Source organism: Callithrix jacchus, chromosome 3, assembly GCF_049354715.1.
Source record: "Callithrix jacchus isolate 240 chromosome 3, calJac240_pri, whole genome shotgun sequence".
Taxonomy (NCBI): domain Eukaryota; kingdom Metazoa; phylum Chordata; class Mammalia; order Primates; family Cebidae; genus Callithrix; species Callithrix jacchus.
Window position 1 is genome coordinate 115,926,108 of NC_133504.1, and position 19,450 is coordinate 115,945,557.

General features: G+C 38.6%; 1 protein-coding gene across 28 annotated transcripts in view; it reads left to right on the forward strand.

Moving 5' to 3' along the window:
* Positions 1-19,450, forward strand: part of RASGEF1B (RasGEF domain family member 1B) — a 655,029-nt gene that overhangs the window by 128,972 nt on the left and 506,607 nt on the right. For 19 of the 28 annotated variants that reach the window (XM_078366979.1, XM_078366986.1, XM_078366987.1 and 16 more), the window contains exon 2: positions 5,681-5,728. The exons of 7 other annotated variants lie outside the window; for them this stretch is intronic. In XM_078366979.1, coding sequence (XP_078223105.1) covers positions 5,681-5,728 — 48 coding nt within the window. Of the gene's footprint in view, positions 1-5,680; positions 5,729-5,859; positions 5,977-19,450 lie in introns of all 28 variants that reach the window. 2 more of the 28 variants (XM_078366994.1, XM_078366997.1) reach the window with 1 other exon arrangement.

The following is a 19,450-nucleotide window of genomic DNA, read 5'->3' on the forward strand; positions in this document are numbered from 1 at the left end:
TAGATAGGCTACGTTTATTTAAATGTGTTAAAGTCTGCAATAAAACATTACACAGACATTCCGCAAGTTGCCTTCAAGGTTACTTTGCGGAGCTAGAGCACTGGCCGTGCAGGCCCTGAGGGCCTGTGGTCCCAATGGGGAGGCTGTGGTGTGCTCCATGACATCTGGAGGTGGCATTTCTAGTGATGATGAGCAGATGACTGGATTGGAGAGGGAGGTCATGATGGTTGCAAGGAAGGGACTGAATCTATATATTACCTCCAAAGACAGTTTTAGGCAGCAAGGAAGACCCTAATTTAGTTTCCTCCATCATCAACAAGAGTATAGTGGGCTGCATGTGTGAAGAGGACAATGGTACTGTCATCTGGCTTCAGCTAAACGAAGGCAGGACCCATCAGTGCCCTAGCTGTGAACCCATTATAAGCTGGTACCCCACCAGGTGGCCCACTGAGCCCATGCACTAAGTTTCTCAAAATGTGCCATAGGGTTTCTTCTTTCCAATTAAGACTAGCTGTTGCATAGGCTCCTTCTCCCATAAAAAGTTTTTTACATATGTGGTGCCAGTTACCACATAATAACTCCTCCTACTTTCCCCACTGCCAAGCTATTCTGCTCTCCTTTACTTCTTGACATTCACTGGTTCCAGAGAGCAATCTTGGGGTTCTTGGCTACTAATGCCAGTTAAAGTCTGACTTAGACAGATTTCTGACCTACTTACCTCTTCTTCATGACTTTCCTTCTTTCTTTTGAGGCGGTTATTCATGTAGCATAGTTTTTGTTGCCTTATCTTTCCTTTCTTTTCAAATTTTTACTCAATTTCTTGAGAAAAGCAAATTGTTTTTCTTTTCATGTCCTCTTCCCATTTCTGCATTTTCCAAGCTAGGGCACCAGTGAAAGCAGGCAATAGTCCACTTCTGGTGAGAGCTGGCCTGGGCCAGTGTGCCTGCCTCAGGGAACCATCTAATAGCCTTTTGAGTTCCCTTGCTGCTCCTTACCACTAGGCTTCCTGAGTGACCATATTCATTGCTGCTAAAGATCACAGCAATGCTGGTGATGCACTTGAATGGGGAAAAGCAAAACCATCTACTTGGGAGGGGAGGGCCAGGGACATCGGACACATTACTGTGAATACCGTGTCTTCAAATTTCTATAAAGGCCTCTACAGAATTTCAGAATTTCTACCTGGGTTTTCATCTTCTTCAAATTAAATATACATTTTGATTTACACTATTGTTCAAGATATATGGAAAAAGTTAAACAGGTTCGTGATTGATTTTTATTATTTTCTGCTTTAATTGTCAGTAGTGTGGTAGTTTACTGCTTTTTACTGCAATCATATAGCATTTCAGTTATGTTAGTGATTAAAGAGACCTTTGTGGTGTAGCCTATAAAATTATCTCTATGGAGAAAATAAACTCTAGTCTTTAACACCTAACTTATGAAAGAAATATTTAGAAGGCCACCAGATTGTAAATAGGAAACACATTCTATAGCATGATATGTGCAACGTGGGTGATCTTTATTAAGTCCACCCTCCATTCTGTCAAGACCCAAGAGCTCATTTAATGTCAAATAAAAAAAGGTATTTCTTTAGAACTAAATTGGCTTTTAATCCCCTATAGAAATTGAGGGCTTTTCCTTTAAGTCTTGGTGACTGTCATGACTTTCAGTTGTATACAAAGGCCATATTCATAGATATTTGTGGGATTTAATATGGTATAGAAGCCCAGCTAAATTTCTAAAAAATATAAATAAACACACAATTTGTGTGCTTATTATTTTTTTTTAATTGGAGAGGTTAAAGAACTGTCGTAGATCTGCTTTTGGGGTAGTGTGAATAATTTGCCAACATTTACCCTGTTTCAATTCTCCTAGCCCAAGTTACCACTGTCCTTGGCAGGCAAGTAGTTCTCAAATTGTTCTTTGTAGACCATATATCTATTTCAGTTCTCTGGGGTGCTTGTTAAAATGCACATTCCAGGGAGACAGCCTACACCTGCATCTTCTTACTTGGAATTTTTGGAGTTGGAGTTGGGGAAATTGAATGGTTGACAGCCCCCTAACTGATCTTTATGAACTCTAGAGTTTGAGAAGCATTGATCTAGACTTTCTTTCTCAGGATTTACAGTTGACAATGAATGTAATGATAACAGTCTATTTTGATTCAGGGCTTAGTTTTGCTGGACCTCCATTTTCTGGATTTTTGACTTCTTCTTTGGACTAGATTTGTTAGGGTCTATGTATTAGTTTTCTAGGGCTACCATAACAAAATACCACAGGTTATATAGCTTAAATAGCAGAAATTAATTTTCTCACAGTTCTCAGAGAGACTAGAAGTCCAAGAACAAGCTGTCAGCAGGGTTGCTTTCCTTTGGAGGCCTCCTCTGTGTATTGTCTGTGTCTTAATCTCCTCCTCTTATAAGGATGCCGGTCTTATAAGGATGCTAGATCATATGACCTCATTTTACCTTATTCATCTCGAAAGCCTCTATCTCCAAATACAATTGCATTGTCAGGTACTGGGGTTAGAACTTCCACATAGAAATTTTAGTAGGAAATACTTCACCTCATAACAGTCTAGATGGATCTCAAAACGTGATATGAATAAGTAAAAGATGAACACTTGATATCATCTCAAGTTTCTTTCCCCATCCTGGCTTCTGTCCATTAGAAGGAAATCTACTACTGATTTGTTTCTCTTGTCTAAGGCAGCAGAAGGGAAGTAGGGACAATAATAACTTGCTTTTCATTGGCCTGTTTCTCAAAAGTTTTATTTCTTTGCTTTAGGCTCAACTGTTAGGACTCAGGGTGGCAATTCTCAAAGGGAATCTCAGAAGTAAAAACTCTTGTCAAGGCCAGGCTTGGTGGCTCATGCCTATAATTCCAGCACTTTGGGAGGCTGAGGAGGGCAGATCACCTGAGGTTAGGAGTTTAAGACTAGCCTCACTAACATGGTGAAACCCTGTCTCTAAAATAAAAATAAGAATTAAAAAAACTCGTAGCATTAAGAGGACATTCTTTGCCTTTTTTACTGGGTGACATTTGCACTGACTGTGTAGAAGCAATGGCAGCTAAAACTGTTGGTGCTTTAGCATGACCTAATGGAGTAGCACCAAACTGTATAGTAATCTTTATAATTTCACCTCTGGCATTTGCACTGCAGGAAAAAAAATTGCCTCTTTCATTTAAGACTGTCCTTGATGAAATACCAAAAATTATTAAGTTTGTTAAATCTCAACCCTTGAGTACATATCTCTTTAGTATTCTGTGTGATAAAATGGACAGTATGCATATAGCACTTTTGCCGCTTTCAAAGGTTCAGTGACTGTTTTGAGGAGGAGCACTGTGCAATTGAATTGTGAGCTGAACTAGCCTCTTTTTTCATAAAATTTCTTTTTCTTTTTCTTTTTTTTTTTTTTTGAGACGGAGTTTCACTATTGTTACCCAGGCTGGAGTGCAATGGCGCCACCTCGGCTCACCACAACCTCTGCCTCCTGGGTTCAAGCTATTCTCCTACCTCAGCCTCCTGAGTAACTGGGACTACAGGCACGTGCCACCATGCCCAGCTAATTTTTTTTTGTATTTTTAGTAGAGACAGGGTTTCACCATTTTATCTTAAAAGAACAAGAGATGAACTACGATTATTTAGATTCAGTTGGCTGGCAGACATGTTTGCAAAAATGAATGAAATAAGTGTATTACTTCAAGGAAGCAACTAAAAGTATTTGTTGTCTGTGATAAAATTCAAGCTTTCCAGAGAAAATTAGAATTTTAGAAAGCTTGTATCTGTTACTATGAGCTTAATAGCTTACAAGGAGTTGAAGATTTTTTCAGGGAGGTTGGTTAACAAATGTGATTTTTGGGATCTTATGTAATGAAATGGGTCAACATTTGTAAATTCTGCATAAGCCACTGAAATGTTTTCAAAATGACCAATACAGGATGCTACAAAAGATCTATTCAAAGTGTAAGATAGAGCAACACATTTTAATGTAACGGAGTATAAAATGTTCATGATATGATTTCAGATTATATATTGCAACTAACCCTTAAGAAATGACGACTTGTCAAATTTTGCTATATTATCAGAGAAGAATATTCACAGTTTTCTGAAAGGATCATTACAAATACTTGTTCCTTTTCCAACCTCACATCTGAGTGAAGCTGGATTTTCTTCATTTACTGAAAGCAAAAACCTACCAAAATAGATGAAATCAAAAGCAAGTGTGAGAATCTAGCTATCTTCTTTTAAAACTAAACATTAAATAAATTTGCAAAAATGTTAAGTGTCATCTTCTCACTAGTTTTTTCTGTTTTGGTGTATACATAAATATGTTTTTTTTAACATGTAATGAACTTATTTTTGCTATTTTAAGATGAATTAATAAATATATGTTTAAAAATTTCTCAACTCCAATTACTAATGAGGTGAATATCAGTAGATATAACTCATATAAACAAAACCTCTTTGGGAACTTCAGTATTTTTAAACAGTATAAATGGACTCTAAGACCAAAACATTTGAGGACTGCTGACTTAGGAAGACATTTTTCTTTTTCTTTTTTTTTTTTTTTGGAGACGGAGTTTCACTATTGTTACCCAGGCTGGAGTGCAATGGCGCAACCTCGGCTCACCGCAACCTCCGACTCCTGGGTTCAAGCTATTCTCCTACCTCAGCCTCCTGAATAGCTGGGACTACAGGCACGTGTCACCATGCCCAGCTAATTTTTTTTTGTATTTTTAGTAGAGACAGGGTTTCACCGTTTTGACCAGGATGGTCTCGATCTCTTGACCTTGTGATCCACCTGCCTCGGCCTCCCAAAGTGCTGGGATTATAGGAGTGAGCCACCACGCCCAGCCAGGAAGACATTTTTCTAGCTATGTTGCCACAAATGGTTTAGAGTTAACTTTGATTCATATTATGCTTAAAAATGTATATATTCACTATGTGAATACTAAATATAGTAAGCTTGACTTGCATTTTTTCTCATTGGGAGAAAAATCATAATGCTCTACATAGAAATAATCTCATGTATGGCTTAATGCCAGGTTTACCTTTGCTAATCCCAGATCAGTTTAGAGAATCATGAACAAACTGGGGGAAACAAAGCCCTGTATAAGAACTAATGTTTTTGAGAGCTTTTTTCAATGTAACGAAAATTTATTTGAATTAACAGATTAAAATCTGCCCTTGGAAATCTTGCATAAGCATGCTGTTTTCTTCACTCTGCCTGTTTTATTGTGTTCCAATTTATGGGACATTTGTTTCTTTCATTTCCTTCTCTTTTTTCTTTCTTGCCTCTCTTTTCACCCATTTTATTCCTTCTTTCCCTTTCCTTTATTAGAGCTGTGGGCATTTCTTCATGTGCTGCAGTTTTTAGTTTCTGCCAATGTCCTCTAAGAAAAGATGCTGACTTGGTAAATATGAACAAGGAATTGCCAAAGTGTAGGTCAGTCTTTGCATTTTCAGCTCTAGGACTTAAATAGTATGTAAATTTCAAGTTTTAACACTGGAGCCTGTGCTGTGTTTCTAGTCTTAGATTTATAGAGGCTGTTAAGGAAGTTTAGGGGAAAGGATTTTAACTTAAAACTTACACCTATAATAGAAGAAATGACTTCAAAATAAGTTCTACTGTTATACTGTGTTTTTCATAGATTTCTTTCTCATTCTTTCTTATAGTCCAAAAGTCATTCCCGAGTTGGCCTGAAATCAAGCACCAAGCAAAAGGTATGTTTTTTCTTCCGTATTGTTCATTATTTTTGGTTTTTCTGCTGAAAAGAATGACTTGTCTTTGGGTGGCCGGGACATACCCAGAAACAAAGTCATTCTTATTCTCATCTGCTTTGCCTTCATAATAGCAAAACTGAAATTGGAGAGAAATCCTTGAAATGAAATATAATTTGAGGGAGACTCTTGAAACCCAGTGACAGAACCTGAGAATTTTCCCATGGCTTACAAGCAATTCTGAAAGCAAGGTCAGAAGATACAGTACTATATTCAGCTCTTTTATTTTCTAAGCACTTCACAGCGAAGGAATGTGTTCCTATCTCAGTTCATATTTTTACTCAACTTTATTGTCTCAGCATCTGTTGTGGAGAATGACCCTCACTTAATGACCTGTGATGAATTGGTTAAAACATGAACTCTGTGAGTCAGAAAGAATTGGTTTCAATTCTTGGTTCTGCCACAACCTTGCTATGTGACCTTGAACGTATTTGTACAGAGAAGATGATCATGCCCACTAGGGTAGTATATATTAATAATAAAATGAGATAATATATGTGAAAATACTTATATTCCAGTACCTGGTACAAAGTAGCCTTTTAATAATTTTTAGATTTTATATTTCATTGATAGTTTAGAAATTCAAACAACAGAAAATTTGAAATTTCAAGATATTCTCAAACACACATGAATACACACATACACACTTAAATTATGTTAATTCCTGGTGATACATGGGGCAAGTTTGGAGAAGTTCATGTTTAATTTTAGAGAGGTTCATGTTTGCATATTATTCTTCCAGTAGAAGTTTGCACTGATGGGAGTACTTGCCTAGCCTTTCAGGATAATAGACATAGTAACTCAGAATACCTTTCTTGATGCCACTTTGTCAGAGAAAGAAACACTGCAGAAATTCAAAGCATCTAAGAGTTGATGAAGAGAATTAAGAGAGGCAACATATGTGGAAGCACTAAACCTGTGCCTGTGTAAACAGTAGCTGTTTTTGTTCAAGAAACATATTGATTAGGAATATGGACAGACCCAGGTACCCACCCAGCTCCAACACTTATCGCATAATAAGAGCTAACATTGATATAGCAAGCCCTATGCTCCAGGTACAATAGGAGCATTTTTCTCAGTGACCTAATGAGGTAGTTGTTCTTGTTTCTCAGGGCTTATCATGAGAATATTACACCAATAATTGGAACAGGGAATCTAACTGGTTAACTGGTTGTAATGTTTTAACTAGGTAATGAAAAGGAAAGAAAGAGAGCTGTAAGGTGTCAGGTAGGTAGCAAGCAATTCCAGGGAGAGCTGCCATCTCCAGGGCTGAGGGAGCAAAGGAAAGAGCTTGGATTACTAACACTTTCTGGACACTTAGAGGAAGGGCCCTACACAGCTGAAAGTCAGACCTCTGAGGAGGAGGCAGGTGCCAGTGTCCCAGGGGCACATAATGAAGCTGATTCTGGAAAAACCAGAAACTGGTTAGTGGCACCGTAGGAAGGAAAGGATAGTATTGCTAAGGGGAAGCTCACAGGAAGCACACAGGAACGAGCAAGTCCCATCTTCCTCCCTCAGGCTTTGCCCCTCTAGCTAGCACCCCCCACTCGCAGATATAAGAAGAAACAGCTGACTCTGGAAATTTGGTTATGTGGTTCACAGAGTTCCAGACCCAGCATCACAAAGCCGATTATAGAAAGGTGGGCTTGGAGATGAGTGACTAATTTAGTAACCAGCACAATTATTAGCTCCATTTTTTTAGATGCAGAAACCAAGGCACACATGTGTTAAGCTGTGTTTGCCCAGAGTCACACTGCTAGGAAGAGGCAGAAGCCGAATTTAAATCTAGTCAGTCTGGATCCAAAAGTTTATGCCTTTAACCCCTTAAACAAGTGACTGTGGACAGAAACAGTGACTGTCTGAGTCTTTTTAAAAATCTGCAAAATGGAAATAGTACTTAATGTGTAGGGCTGTTGTAAGGGTTAAACAAAACAATATACATGATGTACCGATTATACCGCTTGGCATGTAGTAGGTTCTCAGTAAATACTAATTCTTGTTAAATATATTTTTCTTGTTTTAAGTGTGAGAAGTTCATTTTGCCTTGGTGACTTCATGGGTATTTATGAAAGTATATTGCCTTTGCCTTAGAGTGGTTCCATCACCAGTGGGCTGTTTATTTAGCTGATTATTATTCCTCCAGCTTAACATATTTTAAAGTTTTTTGTGTTGGAAAGTAAACAGCAGAGAGAAGTTAATCCTGGAGCTTGGTCAATGGAGGCTTTGTTGAGGATGTCTTTAAAAACTCAAAATTTATCAGGGGCTATGTCAGAGCACAGAATTAGTCTTTCACTTCAGATTTTAAGCAGTGGGAGAAATCATTAAACTTATTCATTATTTAATGCAACGATTATTTATTGTGTGCTAATTGTACTGGATGCCCTGCTGGCCATCGGGGTGATATAAACACTGACAGACGGACCCTGCTTTCAAGACTGTTTCTTACAATTTAGTGGTGAATATGATGCAACACCTCAGCTGCATATAATCTCTCACTCTTTTTCATCTTGGCAGGTGTGTTATGTGTGTGTATGTCTCAGTACATAGATGTAATGCTCTCTTGTGAGTAAAATACTATTAGGCCTATGACTGAGTTGACTTATGTCCAAGGGAGATTAATGGGTGTAGGGAGGTATGAGGGGAGGGCAGCTGCCTCCGCTGAAGGACAGTGATCATTAACTGGGGAAGAGACAAGTGTCAAACTAGACACAGGGAATTAGTGGGAAGGGCTGGGAGGCCAGGCACACTGGAAATCTCTTGGGTCCCTGGTGGTAAGTGATAAGAAGTTTGTATGCAGGGATGTGAGAGTTAAAGGATCCAGGCTAGATGCCATGATGCTTAATGGGCCTTTTTGCTCTAATGTGGTTGATAGCTTGGAGACAGGGCCTAGGATAGCCAAGATCTTAGAGTCCTGGTATTAGGTAAATGTGATAAGCTCAGGAACCTCTTTTATGTAACTCAGACTTCTTAAAAACTGTTTATTCCCCTCTACGTTTACTTTTCTTTTGTCTAAAAGTGCCAGCTGCTTGAGTAGCCCTAAGTAAATTAATGGAAAAGCTTTGTGTAGGCACTTCGGTCAGAACTTTAAGGTGAAGCTGGCCTTGGAGGCCAGCAAGGTGTAATGGTGGTGTCCAGGATCATCATGAGAAAATTCCAAGGTCATAGTCATGTGTTCAAGGTCTTGTAGTGTTTTCTGGAAATGCTGGGAAAATTAAAGAGATTAGATTTTTGTGGAGATATAGTCTGTAGGATACGGTAATATCCAAAACCAGTTCTTGATCCCTGTGGCTCAAGATAATCAGAAGAAAATAAATAAATACAGGACAAAAACTTGCACATGAATATTGCCTTCTTAATGTAGAACTTCAGTGAGCTAGCCTGAGAGAAAGAGAAGACTCTTTGTCTCCTTTCCATAAAATCTACTCACTGCTCCCTAAGTATCTTTTCAAGAGTAATAACAATAGTAAAATAATATTCAGTCAATGCTCTGGTTGCTTTGCATTGAGTGGTTGCATTGTTTTCATTAAAAAAATTTTCAGATTATACTTTATTTTTTAAGAGCAGTTTTAGATTCACAGTAAAATTGAGTGGAAGGTACAGAGATTTTCTGTACACCCTCTGCTCCTTACCTATGCAAAACCTCCTGCATTGTCAGTATCCTCTACCAGAGTAGTACCATTTATTACAATTGATGGGCCTGCATGGACACATCATTATCACTCAAAGACTATACCTTACATTAAGGTTCATTCTTGGTGTGTTAGGTCATTCTTGTGTTGCTATGAAGAAATACCTGAGACTGGATAATTTATAAGGAAAAAGGTTTTAATTGGCTTATAGTTTTGCAGGCTGTACTAGTGTGGTGCTGGTATCTGCTTGACTTCTGGGGAGGTCTTAGTGAGCTTGGCAGAAGGCAAAGTGGGTCAGGCATGTCACATGGTAACAGCAGGAGCAAGAGAGAGAGCAAGGGGGAAGATGTCACACACTTTTCATTAGTTCTTGTGAGAACTCACTTTTATGAGAACAGCACCAACATGCTGGGGCTTAACCATTCATGAGAAATCTGCCCCCATGATGCAGTAGCCTCCTGCCAGACCTCACCACCAACACTAGGGATTACAATTCAACATGAGATTTAAAGGGGATAACATCCAATCTATATAATGTGGTGCATTACATTATATTGTTTTGACAAATGCATAATGATGTGTGTTATTACAGTATTGCATAGAATAGTTTCATTGTCCTAAAATCCTCTGTGCTCTGCCTTTCATCCTTCTCTTCCCTCCACCACTGGCAACCACTGATCGTTTCACTGTCTTCATAGTTTGCTTTTCCTAGAGTGTCACATAGTTGGAATGATACAGTATGTAGCCTTCTCAGATTGCTTTCTTTCACTAAGTAATATGCATTGAAGTTTCCTTCATGTCTTTTCATGGCTTGATAGCTCTGACCCTTTCAGCACTGAATAATATTCCATTGTCTGGATGTACCACAGTTTATCTATCGATCCAATGAAGGACATCTTGGTTGTTTTCAAGTTTTGGCAGTTATGTCCATTCCTGTTGGATGGACATAAGTTTTCAACTCTTTTTTGGTAAATACGAAGGAGTGTAATTGCTGGGTTGTATGGTAAGAGTATGTTTAATTTTGTTAGAAACTGCCAACTGTCTTTTGCATTGTCACCAGACAATTGTTCTGGACATTGACAATATGGGCATTTTGATAGGTATACTGTGGTAACTCATTGTTTTAATTTGCATTTGCCTGATAACATGTAATATGGAACATCTTTTCATATGATTATTTGCCATCTATATATCCTTTTTGGTGAGGTGTCCACTAATGTCTTTGGCCAATTTTTAATCTGGTTGTTTTCTTTCTCATTGTTGAGTTTTGAGAGTTCTTTGTATATTCTGGATAATAGTTTTTTTAAATCAGATCTATCTTTTGCAAGTTCTTTCTCCCTGTCTGTGGCTTATCTTTGGATTCTTTTGAAGTGTCTTTTACAGAGGAGAAAATTTTATTTGTAATCAAGTCCAGCTTATCAATTCTTTCATGGACCATGCCTTCGTGTTTTCATTCCATTTTTTTCTGAAAGAAAATTGATTTGCTAAAGCCTATAGTTAATAGAGTGTTTTGAATATCCTCAGTCCCCCAGTCAAACATTTCACCATGCCATGGTGTTCAGTGATCTTGAATTTACTATATCCTTTTTCCTATCAAAGCCATCTTCTCAGATCAAGTAAATACACTCACAGTAAGTTACACTTGGTTTATATGACCTCAAGTCTAGTACTTCCTAAGGGTATTTGCATTTTAATAGGTTGCAGAAGGGTACATGTTAGTAAGCAGGATACATGTTTTGGTTGGTAGAAAGGCCTTATCTTTCTACCTGCTCTTAAAATTACATTGTTTACCTTCAAGATTAATTTGGCAGGAAACATTAACTGGTTATATGACCTAGGGTCACAATACATATCATTTGTAGGGAGCCAATACTCCAGTTTGGAGCACTGAGGCTAGCACTTTCGGATGCAGTCCATGATCTTCCTCCCACCCTAATTCCCCATGAACCTCCTCACTTAGGAGTGTAGTGTCTTTCATACCCACTCAACTGCAAGCTCTCCTCCAAAGAGAGGTTGTATTTTGTTAATATTTGTAATTTTCCCCAACTTCCTTCTCTCTAGTATCTGAGAGCTTCATAAATTGTGATAAGAACACCCTGTGCCCCACTTTACAGCAGAGCAAACCATGCCATGGACAGTGGTGATGCCTAATGTTAGTCCCAGGTCCCTGGAGAAGTAGCTTTTGATTTTTCCTGCTAAGGACTAAAAAAGGCTCTTGAACATTTCTAATGTTATTCTTGTTTTCTCATTTGATTCTAATGCTCCAATAGCAGTGTTCTTTTGCCCTTCTAATCCCTCCACTCATTTCTCCCTCCCTTGCCACCATGCACAGCCTCCTTCACTTTCAGCATCCTGCACCAGAGTGGTACGTTTGTTATCATCAATTAAGTCATGGTGATGCTTCATTATCACCCAGAGTCCATAGTAGTTTACATTAGAATTCACTTTTAGTGAACATTCCAGGGTTTTAATAAATGTATAATGGCATGTATCTATCTAATATTATAGTATCAAACAGAGTAGTTTCACTGCCCAAATACTCTTGTGCTCTGCTTATTAATCTCCCCTCCCCTCAACTCCTGACAACCACTGAACTTTTTACTGTCTCCATCGTTTTTTTTTTTTCTTTGAGATGAAGTCTTGCACTGTTACTCAGGCTGGAGTGAAGTGGTGTGGTATTGGCTCACTGCACCTACCACCTCCTGGGTTCAAGTGATTCTTCTGCCTCAGCCTCCTGAGTAGCTGGCATTACAGGCACCTGCCACCACTCGTGGCTAATTTTTGTATTTTTAATAGAGACAGCATTTCACCTTGATGGCCAGGCTGTTCTTGAACTCCCAACCTCAAATGATCTGCCTGCCTTAGCCTCCCAAAGTGCTAACATTACAGGTGTGAGCCACTGCACCCAGCTGTCTCCATTGTTTGGTCTGCTCCAGAATGTCACATAGTTGGAATAATGCAGTATATAGCCTTTTCAGATTGGCTTCTTTTTTTTAGTAATATACATTTAAATTTCCTCCATGTATTTTCAAGGATTAATGGCTCATTTGTTTATAGCACTGAATAATGTTCTGTTTTCTGGATGCATCACACTTTATTCATTCACCTACTGAAGGACGTCTCAGTGTCTTTCAAGTTTTGGCAGTTATGAATAAAGCTACTATAAACATCTATGTGCAGGTTTTTGTGTGGATGTGTTTTAAACTCATTTGGGTAAAAACCAAGGAGCACAATTACCGAATCAATTTTCATTTACCTTTCCTGCCCACAAATGACTCAGAGCCTTAGCTCTAATTCTAAGTATCTGATCTAACTTTCATGCTTTCTCACTTGTGCTTCCTTGTCTTTGGCCATGTGTTCCTTGCATTAAGCCTCCAGAGTCCCCAAGAATAATCTATGTTCCCTTGGAGGAATGTAAGAAAGAGTCAGATGCTATATAACAGTAAGGCAGGCAAGTATTTTTGTTTTTGTTTTTGAGATGGAGTCTCACTCCTGGAGACACTGTCTCCAGGCTGGAGTGCAGTGTCGTGATATTGGCTGACTGCAGCCTCTGCCTCCTGGGTTCAAGCGATTGTCCTGCCTCAGACTCCTGAGTAGCTGGGACTACAGGCATGTACCATCACACCTAGCTATTTTTTTTGTATTTTTAGTAGAGACAGGGTTTCACCATGTTGGCCAGGATGGTCTCTATCTCTTGACCTCGTGATCCGCCCGCCTCAGCCTCCCAAAGTGCTGGGATTATAGGGATGAACCACTATGTCTGGCCCATGCAGGGAAGTTTTTAATGTGGCAACTAGATTTGGACAAGTCAAGAAGTAGAAACCAGAGGATGAATTTATAGCACCCAAGAGTTAAATTCCAGTCCTGCCTTAGAGTTCCTACTGGCATCAGAAAGAATGATTTGGGTCTTTTACATCACTATGAGGGTCTGAACACTGAATCTACCTTAAGGGAAAATAAAAGTCACAGCTTACTGGTGATGACAATCGCTCTTGAAGGTCCTGACAGGAGATGGAAAGGGAAACAGGCTCCCTAGAGCAGAGCCTGTATTATCTTTAGAACAATGTTATCTTTCCCCGGCTTGTGAAAGGTGCCCAGTGGCTTTCTGGAAGATGCTGCCTGAATAAAAGGACAAAACAAGCAAGCTGAATTTAAAAGTTAGAGATTCTCTCTACAGACTCACAACAATAGGGACCTTAGGAGAGTCTATGATTTCTATTTTTTTTCCAGAAAAAATGCTGACTTAATGTTAATATTTTTGTTAATTAAAAAATACTAATTAACTTTTCTAGATAGAGGGAAATTTTTGAGGCAAGTATTATTCAAAAGATCAAAGGCTATGTGTTAGATAGACTGACACTAACTTTTACAGTCATCTCCTCGAATTTTAGCCATAAAAAGACCCAAAAGGACAAACTTGGCATTTTAGCAATGTAGGTCAAATTCTATTGCCATGAGCTCCAGGGGACAGGCTGTCCAGTGCTTTTATTCTTCTTGAACTTGTGTTATACTGGCTAGTGTTTGGAGACTATGAGCCTGGGTCTGAGGCTTTGAGAGTACATCACAGATTTTTAAATAATTTCGTTTGTAATTGACAAATAATAATTGTATATCTTTATAGGGTCCAATGTGCCATAGATTTTTAATGTGATAGCATGTGTTAAATGGGAATTGAAGTCATTTCACTTTTTGTCTTATACCTTTTCTCTTCCCTTTCCTTGGTAAAGAGCAACCTACGTCTTACCGAGGTGTGTATTCCCCCCGTATCCCACTGGCTCCCGTCAAGGATCTCCTTCACTTCGGTCTTCTCTCCCTTAATTTTCAAATATCCTGAGACTTCCCAAAGATAGACTGCATGCTCAGATTTGCTTAAGTTACAGTGAGGCATCTCAAGCTCAGAAGAGTGGGCTTCAGGAAGGGTGTAGGCCAGTGGCTTTAGGAGCCCTCTTCTGCAAAAAACAGGCGTATTCTCGTCAATTCTGTGAGAAGGCCCAAGTTGGATTGCTCAAAGCATTTACCTTGTGTTTCTGGAGTAAAGGAAAAATAATAGTACCTCAGAGTACAGCTCACCTTGTTAAATGTTCAGCATGGTCCCCTGTGGTTCCCTGAGTTTCAGCAGGTTTCTTCAAGCTCATCCTCTAGAATGCATTTCTAACCTGTAAGTTAAACCCAGTGTTTTGGAATGACGGTCACTCTTGGAGGTGGAGCTAGGTGAGGTTTTGCTGGGAAATGTTGGAAAGGAGCTGCAAAGCCACCCAAATGTGATACAACCTTTTTCTCTTCTTGAAGGGACTAACAACTGGAAAACTCATGGCACAACTCAGAAAAGCTAGTCAGACTGTTATGAGGTCAAAATTTTAATTTTGTGTCTCTACGTTCTTTATTTTAAGTTAATTAAGACAAAGGTTTTCATAAAGAAAGTCTTCAATTCTTCATAAATGTTCAAGATAAGATTTAAGAAATAAAGAATGAAAATCCATCTAATTTCTCCCACTTCTTATAACAAATATCATTTTCTGTGCAGAGATTAGAAAATCAGCCTGGGCGCAGTGGCTCACGTTTGTAATCTCAGCACTTTGGATAGCCAAAGTGGGAAGACTACTAGACTACTTGAGGTCAGGAGCTCAAGATTAGCCTAGGCAACATAGCCAAGACCCCTTTTCTACAATAAAACTTAAAAAATTAGTCAGGCACACCTATAGTCCTAGCTACTTGAGAGACTGAGGTGGGAGGATTGCTTGAGTCCAAGAGTTAGAGGTTACAGTAAGCTGTGATCATGCCACTGCACTCTAGCCTGGGTGACAGAGTGAGACCCTGTCTCAGAAAAAAAAAAAATTCACAAGTTAGTTATGTTTTATTTTGCCCATTTGAGTGATTTTAAAAAATACTGAGCCAATATTTTAAATGTGAGTGTTTTCACATTAATACCTGTATTTCTGGCTTGTTTAAAAAAATTGGAATATCTGAAAAGTTATCATGGATTTTCAAATGCTAATGATCAACCATGATGAGGGACACCCACTCCCTCTAAACAGGGCAAGGCACCTGCAGTTAACCACGGTCCTCACATTTTCCTGTTATGTTCCTGATCCTCTCCAACTCAAGCCTTTCACTACCTTCCCAGTCCTTCGTAGCACTGAAGTCTTTGACTTCTAATCTATGGGATACGATGCTACTATTTTCCCTAAGGAGTTTGAAGTCCTTATGTTTTACCTGAGCTCAACCCTGGGCTGTCTTGCAAACATATTGTATTTGGCAAGTTCATTAATTATGGTTCAGATTTTCTTTGAAACATGTTAGGCTCCAACAAAATTAATTTGAACAAATATTCTTTGTTTTAAACTTATTTTCTTGCAATGCATTATGACACTAATACTTTTTAGTAAATGATAATTCCATTTCATACAATCTTGCATTTCCGAAGAGTCCCTGGACTTACAGAATGACAGTTCTACATTCTATTTAAGCTAAGAATAATTTTCTATTAAGATGAAATTAAGGATAGATATTAACACATGAATATGTTGGCTTCCTACATAATTACATTAGTCCAAGTTCATATATTATTCCAAACATGAATCTTTCAGGCCAAAATATATTCTCTAACATCCATACCTAATCATAAAACAACCAATGTATGGATTAAATAGGAGGGAGAAATATTAATATATTCACAAAAGGGAGAACTAGCAAGGAAAATCTGGACTTTAAAATGCAAATGACAGGATTCTGTATTGATGGGTCCAGACCATGACCAGGTCCAAGTTTAAGGTAAGGTGAGTGAGGAAGGCACAGAATTTCAGAGGGTTCCAGCAATCTCAGTTACCTCCGTAAATAGTTTATTAATAAGATCTATTATTTCCCATCCTCCCCATTTTACAGCTGAACAAACTAAGGCTTAAAGATATTGAATAACTTGTCCAAGGTAACAGCTAATAATCAACAGAGGCAGGATCCAAACAGCTTGACTCCAGAACCATGAACTATAAAATCTAATACTGCTTGGCTGACTCAGCCCACAGTTAGATCGTCACGCTCATTGGATGTTGACATGACTCCACCATCCTGATGGTACTTATAAGGTTCATGACCTCAGCGCAGCTGTACATAGACTGGCTGGGGAGCTGAATTAATTTAGTGGGAAGATGTGACCTGTTGGTTTGCTTGTACGTCACGCCTTCTGTTCAATGCAGTGTTAGGGAGGAGAGGGAGGAGAAGGATGCAGGGAGAGAAGGAATGGGAAAGAATCAGGAAATACATAGACACAGAGAGAGACTGGAACCTAAAGACCAAAATGATGAACAGATACCTGTGGTTGCTGGAGGCAAGCGCAGTGAAGGGACTGTTTCACCATAAACTTTGAGCCCAGAATGGAGAGTACAGGGGCATCCTGCAGCTGAAGAAAATTCACATAACTCATACTAGAGCTGTATTGAAATGACCTCCAGTCTCTGGGAGTGTGTCTGAGGTCACTTGAGGTTGTTTTCTGGCTTCCTTGCTCTGTTCTCCTATCCTTCCCTAAACATCCATTTTGAATTAAAAAATTTTTTTAATTGACAGTCCATATATATTAATAAAAATAGCCTAAGGTGTTTAATGCAACTCCGAAGAGCCCAGTGGGCCCCATTCTTGCTTTCAGTACTCCCTATTCCCCATCTGAGGTATCTGTCCTCCTGTCTTTTCACTGACCTCCCCTTTTTCCTGGCCTCTGCCTCCCTAGCCATCATTACGCTAATGTAAGAGCCTTTATCAGTGGAACCATGTTTTTCCTTTGCCATGCTTCATGAAATAGTAAAGAACCTAGTTAGTTGTCTGTGCTCCTGCAGCTGGGAGTGCTTCATTATCTGTCAGTTTCTCCATGCCTTCAGGGCCTGAAGCAGAGGGTGAGGAGGAGAGGGATGGCAGTGTCTAAGAGGGAGGGCATGCAGAGTTAAGACGGAAGTTCTGTTACATGCAGTACACTGGAAGCATGTCTGTCTATTTTACAGGAATATTTCCTATAGAATATTTACCTTCAATTTCAGACTTGCTGCTACTACCATAACCAGATTTAAAATACATTTGGTATTTTCCAGCACCACTTAGCTAATTAAAAATATTTAACTCTCTAACTCAGTGATTCTCAGTCCTGTCACACTCAATAACCCATTTGGCAATAAATATTTAACATTTTGTAATGATGACTCCTTTATTACTTGTATGGATAATATAACCTATTTATGCATATTTTTAAAAATTCTCTAACTGTACAAGAAACAATAAGAGGAAATTAAGTAAATATCAATATTGGGCAGGACTCTACCAGAGAAACATAAGTCCTTCAGGTACTTTTACCTCTTTTTAGCTGGGACTGTGAATAATGCAGTCTGATAAGGTGTTTTATAGTAGCCCCTCAGAGCAACATGAGTAGTTAATATGTGAGTACTGTTATATTCCATGACATGGTTGCCTGAAAGGGTGACTGTGGCAAGCGGAATAATGGTTCCTCTCAAAATGTCCATGTCCCAAATACTGGAACCTGTGAATACATTGCCTTACATGGTCAAAGGTACTTTTCGGATATGATTAAGTTAAGGATCTTCAGATAGGGAGGTTATACTGCATTGTCTCATGGGCCTAATGAATCACAAGGGTCCTTATAAGAGAGAGGCAGGAGTGTTAGAGACAGAGAAGGGAGTGCGACAGCAGAAAGAGGCTGGAGTGAACCAGGGCCATGAGCCAGTGTATGCCAGCAGCCACTAGAAGCTACAAAAGGCAAGAGAAGGGGTTATCCTTAAAAGTTCCTGAAGGACAGCCCAGTAGGTCACTTTAGACTTCTGATCTCTAAAATTGTAAGAGAATAAATTTGTGTTGTTTGAAGCCCCTACGTTTGTGGTGATGGTGATTTCTTACAGCAACAATAGGATGCTAATACAGCCATGAACTCTGGGAAAATTCTGAACTATCGAAGTACAGTCTTTATAAAATTTATATGATAGCTTCCTTCTTGAAAATTCATTATGTATTCAAAGTATGCAAAAATATGTTGTAATTATATGTAAAACAGAGCTTGATTCTAGACTCAAATAATTATCAGGTGTTTCCTTCCATTGCCTACCAAGTCTTCTGTTTTCTCATTCTTGTGTCCCCTCTCTTCTCTACTCTCACCCACTTGCAGTTTTTGGTTTATATTTCATGCCAAGCAATTTAGCTTTTTTTTGAGGTCTTCTTGCAGACAATGGCCTTGTGGCTTTGCCTTGCCTTTGCAGAGCAGCCCTTTAAGATGTTTTCCACAAGCATGGTTCCTTCCTCAAGGATGCCAGCTGCTAAAATTATTGTATGAGGAAGTTGTTCTTCCTTCAGCCTAAAATGATCTTCAGCTTCCAGTTCCCGAGTTTGGCTGATGCTCAGTGGTCCTTCAAAACTCACCTCAAGTGCCTTATTTTCCAAGTAGCATCTTCCACCTCCGTTTTATGGAGGTGAAACTTACATATCTTTTATCTACTTTGTTTTTTCTGTGTGCAAACACTATGCTAAGTGCTTTAGATATATTTTGTCATTTATCTTCTTTATCAATCCTATGAATTATTATTTATCTTCATTTTATAATGAAGAAACTGGGACCCAAAGAGTAAATATTTAAGATTTATGGATTAAAAAATAAAGGAATCTTGTTATTAGAATCCTTGATGTTTATAAAAGATTAGGTTTCAAAGGATTTCCTTTAAAAGGATTAGATGTTTACAATCTTTACCCATTAGTTATCATTTATTATGTTTGTATATACATAGAGAAAAGTTTTCAGAGTATGCCCCAAACTCTTCAGGATGGCTGGGCTTACTTTATGCCTTTGTATCATTTGAACTTTTTACAATAGTCAGTTAGTGGGGTCTAACTTATTTGACCTTCATGTATAAAATTTAAAGAAAATAATTAAAGGTTTTAGTGGTATTTTAAATATTTTCTAGGCCAATTCCTTGCTTTTATGTTTTCAAATATAATTTTTCATGTGCAAATAACAAATTTCATTCATTCACATACTGATTTGCTCCATACA